The sequence below is a fragment of the Bubalus kerabau genome, chromosome X (genome assembly GCF_029407905.1).
Source record: "Bubalus kerabau isolate K-KA32 ecotype Philippines breed swamp buffalo chromosome X, PCC_UOA_SB_1v2, whole genome shotgun sequence".
NCBI classification, from domain to species: domain Eukaryota; kingdom Metazoa; phylum Chordata; class Mammalia; order Artiodactyla; family Bovidae; genus Bubalus; species Bubalus kerabau.
In genome coordinates, this window is record NC_073647.1 from 99,733,082 (window position 1) to 99,742,653 (window position 9,572).

The window sequence follows — 9,572 nt, forward strand, 5'->3', positions numbered from 1 at the left end:
GCAAAACGGAGTAAAGAAAAACGAATGAGAAGAAATGAAGACAGCCTAAGAGACCTCTGGGAAAACATTAAATGCACCAATATTCATAATATAAGGGTTTCAGATGGAGAAGAGACGGAAAGGACCTGAGAAACTATTTGAAGAGATAATAGTTGAAAACTTTCCTAGTATGGGAAAGGAAATAGTCAACCAAGTCAACAAAGCACAGAGAGTTCCAGGAAGGATAAACCCAAGGAGAAACACAACAAGACACATAGTAATCAAACTGACAGAATTTAAAGACAAAGATAAAATACTAAAAGCAACAAGGGAAAAATGACAAACAACATACAAGCAAACTCCCATCAGGCTATCAGCTGATGTCTCAACAGAAATTGTACAAGCCAGAAGGGATTGGCATGATATATTTAAAGTGATGAAACGGAAGAACCTACAACCAAGAATACTCTACCCAGCAAGACTCTCCTTCAGATTTGATGGAGAAATCTAAAGCTTTACAGACAAGCAAAAGTTAGGAGAATTCACCACCACCAAACTAGATTTACAACAAACACTAAAGGAACTTCTTTCTCTATGCAAGAACAACACGAGAAGGAAAAGACCTGCATAAAATAAACTGCCATTAGGGTGGTGTCATCTGCATATCTGAGGTTATTGCTATTTCTCCCGGAAATCTTAATTCTGGCTTGAGCTTCATCCAACCCAGCATTTTGCATAATGTACTCTGCATAGAGTTTAAATAAGCTGGGTGACAGTATATAACCTTGATGTACTCCTTTCCCAATTTTAAACCAGTCTGTTGTTCTGTGTCAGGTCCCAGCTGTAGCCAGTTTCTCAAGAGGCAGGTTGTTGGGAAGCGTAGTGCAAAATAGCCATAAAAGGAGAAAGTCCTTGGGGAAATGGCGAAGGGCCAGAAATACCCGGCTTTGCACTGCGGACAGAAAAACATCTCCTGCCTTGGGTTATGCTCGGTGCCAAGAGTTAATAGGGATGTTACTTGTGAAAGCGGGTCGTGGGATAAGCCCATGAGTCATTTAGAGCGCGCTGTCCTTGAAATGTTTATACTGATTATGTGTTAACTCCGTATGCACTCTGCTGACCATATACTTTAAGCTCTTTGTTCCTGCTTCTATAAAAAAGCTTGACTGCAGAAAAAAACTTGTCAGTCCTTGCAAGAGACTGTCCAAGTGTCCTTCTTTCAGGTTCGTCACTTCCAAGTCCTAGTGACTATATAACATCCAGCTGAAGATTAGCAGGGGGGTACTCTTTCTGCCCCCTTCTGATGCCTATGTCATAAGCTTTCTCTATCTCCTTTACACTTTAATAAAACTTTATTATACAAAAGCTCTGAGGGATCAAGCCTCGTCTCTGGCCCCGGATTGAATTCTTCTCCTCCAGGGGCCAAGAATCCCGGTGTATTCACGTGATTCAACAACAACCTTTCAGAACTCTCTCCTTAATCTCTCCTGCTTCTGTTAGGTCCTTACCATTTCTGTCTTTTACCATGCTCGTCATTGCATGAAACTTTCCCTTCATATCTTTAATTTTCTTGGAGATATCTCTAGTCTTTCCCATGCTATTGTTTTCCTCTATTTCTTTGCATCGTTTACTTAAGAAGGCTTTCTTATCTCTCCTTGCTATTCTCTGGAACTTTGCACTCAGTTGGATGTATCTTTCACTCCCCCCCCCCCCCCCCCCCGCCTTTTGCTTCTCTTCTTTTCTCAACTATTTGTAAAGCCTCCTCAGACAATTTCTCTGCCTTCTTACATTTCTTTTTCCCTGGGATGAGTTTGGTCACTTCCTCTTTTACAGTGTTACAAACCTCCATCCACAGTTCTTCAGATACTCTGTCTACCAGATCTAATCTTTTAAATCTATTTGTAAACTCCACTGTATAACCATAAAGGATTTGGTTTAGGCCATACCTGAATGGCTTTGCAGTTTTCCCTACTTTCTTCCATTTAAGCCTGAATTTTACAAAAAGGAGCTCATGATCTGAGCCACAGTCAGCTCCAGGCCTTGTTTTTGCCAACTGTGTACAGCTGCTCTAATTTTGACTGCAAAGCATATAGTCGATCTGATTTCGGTTTTGATCATCTAGTGACGTCCATGCGTAGAGTCATCTCTTATGTTGTTGGAAGAGGGTGTTTGCTATTACCAGTGTGTTCTGACAAAATTCTGTTAGTCTTTGCCCTGCTTCATTTTGTATTCCAAGGCCAAACTTGTCTGTTACTCATGGTATCTCATGCCTTCCTACTTTTGCATTCTAGTCCCCTAGAATAGGACCAATAGGACATCTTTTTTGGGTGTTAGTTCTAGAAGGTCTCACAGGTCTCCATAGAACTGAGCAATTTCAGCTTCTTCAGCATTAGTCAACGGGGCATAGAATTGAATTACTGTGATGTTGAATGGTTTACCATGGAAATGAACCAAGATTATTCTGTTGTTTTGAGATTGCACTCAACTACGGCATTTCAGGCTCTTTTGTTGATTAGGAAGGCTACTCCGTTTCTTCTAAGGGATTCTTGCCCACAGTAGTAGATGTAATGGTTATCTGAATTAAATTCGCCCACTTCCAACCATTTTAGTGCTCACTCTTGCCATCTCCTGCTTGACCACTTCCAATTTACCTTGATTCATGGGCCTAATATTCTAAATTCCTAGGCAATATTTTTCTTTACACCATCAGATTTTTTTTTTACTTTAACCACCAGACACATCTACAACTAAGTGTCATTTCCACTTTGGCTCAGTCTCTTCATTCTTTCTGGAGCTATTGTTCCCCTCATCCCCAGGAACATATTGGATGCCTTCCAACCTGGGGGGCTCTTCTTCCAGTGTCATATTGTTTTGCCTTTTCATATTCTTCATGGGGGCTCTCAAAGCAAGAATACTGGAGTGATTTGCTGTTGCCTCCTGCAGTGGACCACATTTTATCAGAACTCTCCACTAAGTCTCCACTATGACCCATCCATCTTGGGTGCCCCTGTATGGCATGACTCATAGTTTCATTAAGTTATACACATCTCCATCACAAGGCTGTGATCCATCTCTTTAAGTATTTTCCACAGTTTGTTGTGATCCACACAGTCAAATCTTTAGTGCAGCCAATGAAGTAGAAGTAGATATTTCTTTCTCAAAGTCCCTTGCTTTTTCCATGATCCAACAAATGTTGGCAATGTGATCTCTGGTTCTTCTGCCTCTTCAAAATCCAGCTTGGACGTCTGGACGTTCTGGGGTTCATATCCTGCTGAAACCTAGCTTGAACGATTTTGAGGGTTACCTTGCCAGCAAGTGAAATGAGCACAATTGTACAGTAGTTTGAACATTCTTTGGCATTGCCCTTCTTTGGGATTGGAATGAACCTCATCTTTTCCAATTCTGTGGCCACTGCTGAGTTTTCCAAATTTACTGACATATTTAGTCCAGCACTTTAACAGCATCATCTTTTAGAATTTTAAATAGCTCAGCTGGAAGTCCATCACTTGTTCATAGTAATGCTTCCTAAGGCCCACACACCACACTAAGTGACCTCACACTCCATGATGTCTGGCTCTAGGTTAGTGACCGCACCATCTTGGTTATCTGGGTCATTAAGACCTTCTTTTGTTTAGTTTGTCTGTGTTTTCTTGCCACCTCTTCCTAATCTCTTCTGCTTCTTTTAGGTCCTTACCGTTTCTGTCCTTTATCATGCCCATCCTTGCATGAAATGTTCCTTTGATATCTCCAATTTTCTTGAAGGGATCTCTAATCTTTGTCATTCTCTTGCTTTTCTCTATTTCTTTGCACATATACCATCTCCTTGGATTGAATGAATCAATATTGGGGAAATGACCATACTACCCAAAGCAATCTATAGATTCAAGGCATTCCTTATCAAATTAGCAATGGCAGTTTTCTAAGAATTATAATACTTTTTAGAAATGTGTATGGAAGCACAAAAGACCCTGAATAGACACAGGAATCTTAGGAAAGAAAATCGGAGCTGGAGAAATCAGGCCCCATAACTTCAGAGTCCAGGACAAAGCTACATTAATCAAAACAGCATGATGTTGGCCTCAAAACAGACGTATAGACCAATGGAACAGGATAAAAAATCCAGAGATAAACCCATTCACCTCTGGTCACCTAATCTATGACAAATGGAGCAGGAGTTAACAATGAAGGAAATAATATCTCTTCAATAAATGGTGGTGGGGAATCTGGACACCTACATGTAAAAGAATGAAATAAGAACACTCCCTAACATGCTACACAAGGATAAAGTCAAAGTGGATTAAAGACTTACATGTATGACCAGATACTATAAAATTCTTAGAGAAAAACGTAGGCACGACACTCTCTGACATAAATTACAGCAAGATCTTTTTTGACCCACATCCTAGAGTAAAGAAAATCAAAATAAATTTTAATTGGTGATATCTGATTAAGCCTAAAAAAACCTTTGCATAGCAAAGGAAACCATAAGCAAAATGAAAAGACGGCCCTCAGAATGGGAGAAAATCCTTGCCACAAAGCTACCGAAAATGGATTAACCTCCAAAGTATACAAACATCTCCTACAACTGAGTACCCAGCACCCCCCCAAAATGGACGAAAGATCTAAATAGACCTTTCTTGAAGGAAAATATACAAATGGCAAAATACCACATGAAAAAGTGCTCAACATCACTAATTACTAGAGAAATGCAAATCAAAAGTATAAAGTGTCACCTCACACTGGTCAGAATGGCTATTATCCAAAAATTTACAAACAATAAGTCCTACAGAGGGTGTGGAAGAAAGGGAATCCTTCAGCATAGTTGATGGGAATGCAAACTGGTGCAGTCACTGTTGGAACACAGTGTGGCGATTCCTCTAAAAACTGAAAATAGAACTACTGTATGATCTAGCAAATCCACTTGTGGGTATATATGGAAAGAAAAAAAAGTGAAATACTATTTTGAAAAGGTTCATGTACCCAAATGTTCATAGCCGCACTATTTACAATAGCCAAGGAATCAATGCAATCCAGGGGCCCATCAACAGATGATTGGAGAGGGTAGCCATGTTGTCAGTGTAGAAAGTCTCTGAGCTCACTGCCTCTTATGAGCACACCAAAATCACAACTATCTGCAGAACAACAATTAATGAAATGGACTGGAACCTTCCAGAAAATATCTTCTACAACAGGAGACAAAGAAGAAACCACAAGGGGATGCATAGGAGGGGTGAACTGGCAATATAATCAAATCCCATATGTCCCAGGTGGGCAACCCTCAAACTGGATGATAACAATATATTACAGAGTTTTCCCCACAGGAAAGAGAGTTCTGAGCCCCCCATCAGGCTCCCCAGCCCAGGGGTTCATCACTGGAAAGATGAGATTATTAAAAAAAAAAAAAATCTGGCTTTGAAGGCCAGTGGTGCTTAATTACAGGACCCCACAGGACTGGGAGAAATAAAGACTTTACTCTTAAAAGGTGCACACAAAATATTATGCACATAGGGACCTAGGACAAAAGCAGTAATTTGGCAGGAGCCTAGGCCAGAACTACCTGCTTCTCTTGGGGAGTCTCCTGGAGAGGCAGGGTTCAGTTATGGCTCACACTTCAGACATGCACACTGATGACAGACATATTTAGGAACAGTAAACTACTTGAACACTGCTGCTGGTGGCTTCCACCTTGTCCTTGGTTCATTAGCTCCAAGACCTAGACCCACCTGTAGCCTGTAGGCAACAGTGATGGTTCAATTCAGTCCAGTTCAGTCGCTCAGTCGTGTCCGACTCTTTGCGACCCCATGAATCACAGCACGCCAGGCCTCCCTGTTTGTCACCAACTCCCAGAGTTTACCCAAACTCATGTCCATTGAGTCAGTGATGCCATCCAGCCATCTCATCCTCTGTCATCCCCTTCTGCTCCTGCCTTCAATCTTTCCCAACATGAGGGTCTTTTCCAATGAGTCAGCTCTTTGCATCAGGTGGCCAAAATATTGGAGGAGAATATGTTGCTTCAACCACTTAGGGTCAGTGCCCCTCACCTGCAGGAAGCAGGTACTGACAGATTTCTCTGCCCCTTTCCCCTCAGCAACAATATTCTCCTAAAATAAAAAGGGGGAAATGAGAGACTTAACTTAGGCAGGTTGATAAGGAGTCAAAGCCTAAGGCCCCTTTAAGGAGGAGATAAACATTCTTTCTTTTTCACAGTCTTTCCTATAGATATGTAGGCCTCGTAGGCAGCAGTATCTCTTATTCAAGGACATGCCTTTTTTTTTTTTTTTAAGCTTTGGATATATGTTATGGGAGAAGGTCTGGGTAAAAACTTCCACAGCTGTAGCTCTGGGTTAACCTGTTCCTTCTGGCTGATCTCGTGCTGATGTCATCCCAGGAGGTATGTTAGAGGAAAGGGTCTGGAAAAATTCTCGCAGTCTTGAGGTATCTTTTATCTATTCTCAGCAGCTAGTTGAGAAGTGTATAAAGCCTTGCTTAAACTAGTGAGGTGGGTTCTCTCCTGCTCCCTTCTGATGTCTATGTCTGAAGCTTTTTCTGTCACTTTCACTTTAGATAAAATCTACACAATGCTCCAAGTGACTGAGACTGTCTTGACTGAGACTGTCTTTGGTCCCGAGTTAAATCTTCTCCTTCGGAGACCACGAATCTGGCGGCACTGTTCACCATTCACCATAAGATGTCACAACTCTAGAGTCAGTATTCATGTTTGTCTCATGCCAAGCACCACTGAACCTGAAGCATTATATAGACCTTCTTATCAACTTTCTATAGCCATCTAACAGAGAATATTTAAAATGTGATTTAAGGTTATCCTGTCCTATTCAAAGTGTGTAAACATTCTACTCACATGATTTGAATAGGACAGAATCTTGGCGACCCCATGGACACTAGTTTGCAAGTCTCTGCTATTCATGGAATTTTTCAGGCATGAATACTGGAGTGGGTTGTCGTTTCCTCCTCGAGGAAGTCTTCCCAACCCATGCCCCATGCATCTCCTGCATTGGCAGGTGGATTGTTTACCACTGGGAATGTTTGGGAAGCCCCAAACATTCTACTTAGGCAAGCTCAAATGACCTGAGAGACTTACCATTTTCAAAGTTTTTTCCCTTGTATTGTACTTTCCTTGCCATTGAAAGGTCCAGACTCTCTCTACACCGTATAATCTGTGTAGCATGTAACACTTGTCAGTATTTAATATTATTAATTTCCTCAAAAATCAAAATCCATCTCATTCCCTCCTCATTTCTTTCACTGTTTAAGTTTGTTACATGCTTAGCTGGTGTCTAAAATAGAGACAAAAGCAAAGACTGGGCAAACATTGCCACTTTTATCACAGAAAATGTTTTCACAGCCACAAATGATGGGATACCCTAAGAAAATAATTACAGAAATTAAGGTGCATAGAGCACAGAGCTGGAACCAAGATGTAATTATCCAAAAAAAGGAGTGATCACTAAGTATTTCAAATGGGGAAGAGGAAATTATGTTCTTAAAATTCATGGGGAAAATTCATACACAAAGTCCTCTGTTCCACCATTATCCTATGAAGGGAGCCCCAGAGAAATCATCCCTGGAGGGAAAGATACACAGAGTGGAATTCCTGGTACAGAGTGCACTTCTCCTGTGATGGGGAGTGGGAGGGGTCGGGGAAAGCCTCGTGGGCGTGGCTTTGCGTGGCGTCCAAGATGACGTCACAAACATCAACCGTATCCCACGGCACCATGGGCTGAGCTAGTGCCAGCGGCAGCTGCGTCTGGTGAGGAAGCTTGCCCTCTGTACCCATGAGGTAAAAGCCATGGGAGCAGTAGAGAGTTGGATGCCCTCGAACAGAGTGGGGCATGCCCCAGAGGAGCCAGGTGCTCCTGAGGGGGAGGAGGAGGCCGAAGAGGTAGCAGGGGCAGTGATAGAGGAAGGGGAGGAGAGGGAAAATGCCAGACCCACCACTAGTCAAGGGCGCCACAAGCGGAAGACAGGCCCAGAAGGGCAGCTCACAAAAGCGACCCACAGGAAGAGAGCAAAAGACAGATTCGAGTCCATTTATAAGACACTTTTTCTGAGAGGAGAAGGGAGTGATGTTCAGATCCGTGCCCTGGGGGAGGAGTGGAACTTGCACAAGGTCTACTTGTGCCAGTCAGGATACTTTGCTAGCATGTTCAGTGGTGCGTGGCATGAGACAACCATGGATATTGTAGAGTTGCAGATGCCTGACGAGAACATTGATTGTGAGGCACTGCACGAGGCTTTAGGTTTCCTGTACCGAAACTCTGTGCTCATCCCACCCGGTCGAGTGGTCCCCATGCTGGCCACAGCCAGCATGCTGCAGCTGGACAAGCTGATTCAGCAGTGCGGGGAGGTAATGAAGGAGACGGTCAGTGATCAGACCGTGTGCAGCTACTACTGCTCTGCTGAGAGCTACGGACTCCAGAACATCAGGGCCATGTGTCTTCAGTGGCTGCTGGACAATCTAATGACCCAGCATAGTGAGGAGTTATTGAGAGAAATTAGCCTGGATCTCATGAAAGAGGTCATTGCCTCTTCAGAGCTCATCGTGATGGAGGTAGAGATGGATGTGTACACGACGCTGAAAAAGTGGATGTTCCTGCAGCTGCAGCCGACATGGAGAGGCCCCCGCAGAGACCTACTGCCTGACGCCGACTCGTGGTTTGCCAGGTCCAGGCAGGAGTCAGAGGGCACCGCTTTCCTGGAGACCGAGCAGGGCAGAGCCTTCGTGCCAGCGTTCCAGCAGCTGCGGCTTGCCTACATAATCTGCGACCTGCCGTCAGCACGCATCATCGACCAGGATGCACTGATCCCTGCCACGTGGCTGGCCCCAGTGTACAAAGAGCAGTGGCTTGCCCTCCTCCGGGCTGAGCAGACCAGAGACCTCGGGCCCGTGGATGTCTTCGTGTCCGACCTCCAGAGGACCAGCATGCGGTGCGGGGGCCGGCTCCTCAGGGATGCGCAGCGCACCTGGCGGTGGGCAGGCTTCAACTTCGGCTGGGACTTGGTGGTGTGCTATGCCAACCGGCGCATCATTTTCAAGCACAGCGCGCTGAAGAAATCTTGCGGTCTCGGGGTCAGCTTACTCTGGCAGAGAAAGGTCGCGTTCCGCTTGCGCCTGGCCTCCTTGGACAGGGCTGGAAGAGCCATTTTCCGGAAGCAGACAGAATTCCAAGTGCTTTCACTGGGAAAGGATGAAGAGCTAGAGGTGGTGAATCTGGAGAACGAAGATGTGGTTTTCCCCATATATGTGACCTGTAATTTCCTGTACCTCCCCAGAGAGGGGCGTTTTCCTCAGTGAGGACTCCTGAAAACAAAATCTGAGAGAGGTGAGCAGCTCTTTCCCTGGGGTCAGGGACGACCAGCTTTGTCCAGATGCCAGCTCCTTCTGCGGGACCAACCGGACTTGCCCACCTCTGGTGGCCCAACTCTGTCAGAGTCTTTGTTGAACTGTAGCTCGTAATACTTGAGGTTGTTTACCTGAGCCTATGAAGAGGAGAAATTTTAAAGCCCTGCTCCCCCAACACCTTTAGAACTTATTTGTGCTGTTAAAGTGGCAACCTGTCCTCCTGGTTTACCAT

At 44.1% G+C, this 9,572-nt stretch overlaps 1 protein-coding gene across 1 annotated transcript; it reads left to right on the forward strand.

Annotated features, from left to right (window-relative positions):
- The first annotated feature begins 7,786 nt into the window (after positions 1–7,786).
- Positions 7,787–9,292, forward strand: LOC129640107 (germ cell-less protein-like 1). The gene has a single exon (XM_055565343.1). The coding sequence runs from the start codon at positions 7,787–7,789 to the stop codon at positions 9,290–9,292; it is 1,506 nt and encodes a 501-aa protein (XP_055421318.1).
- The last annotated feature ends 280 nt before the right edge of the window (positions 9,293–9,572 follow it).

Coding starts and splice junctions, on each gene's coding strand:
- LOC129640107 (XM_055565343.1), top strand. CDS start 7,787: ATGGGAGCAGTAGAGAGTTGGATGCCCTCGAACAGAGTGGGGCATGCC.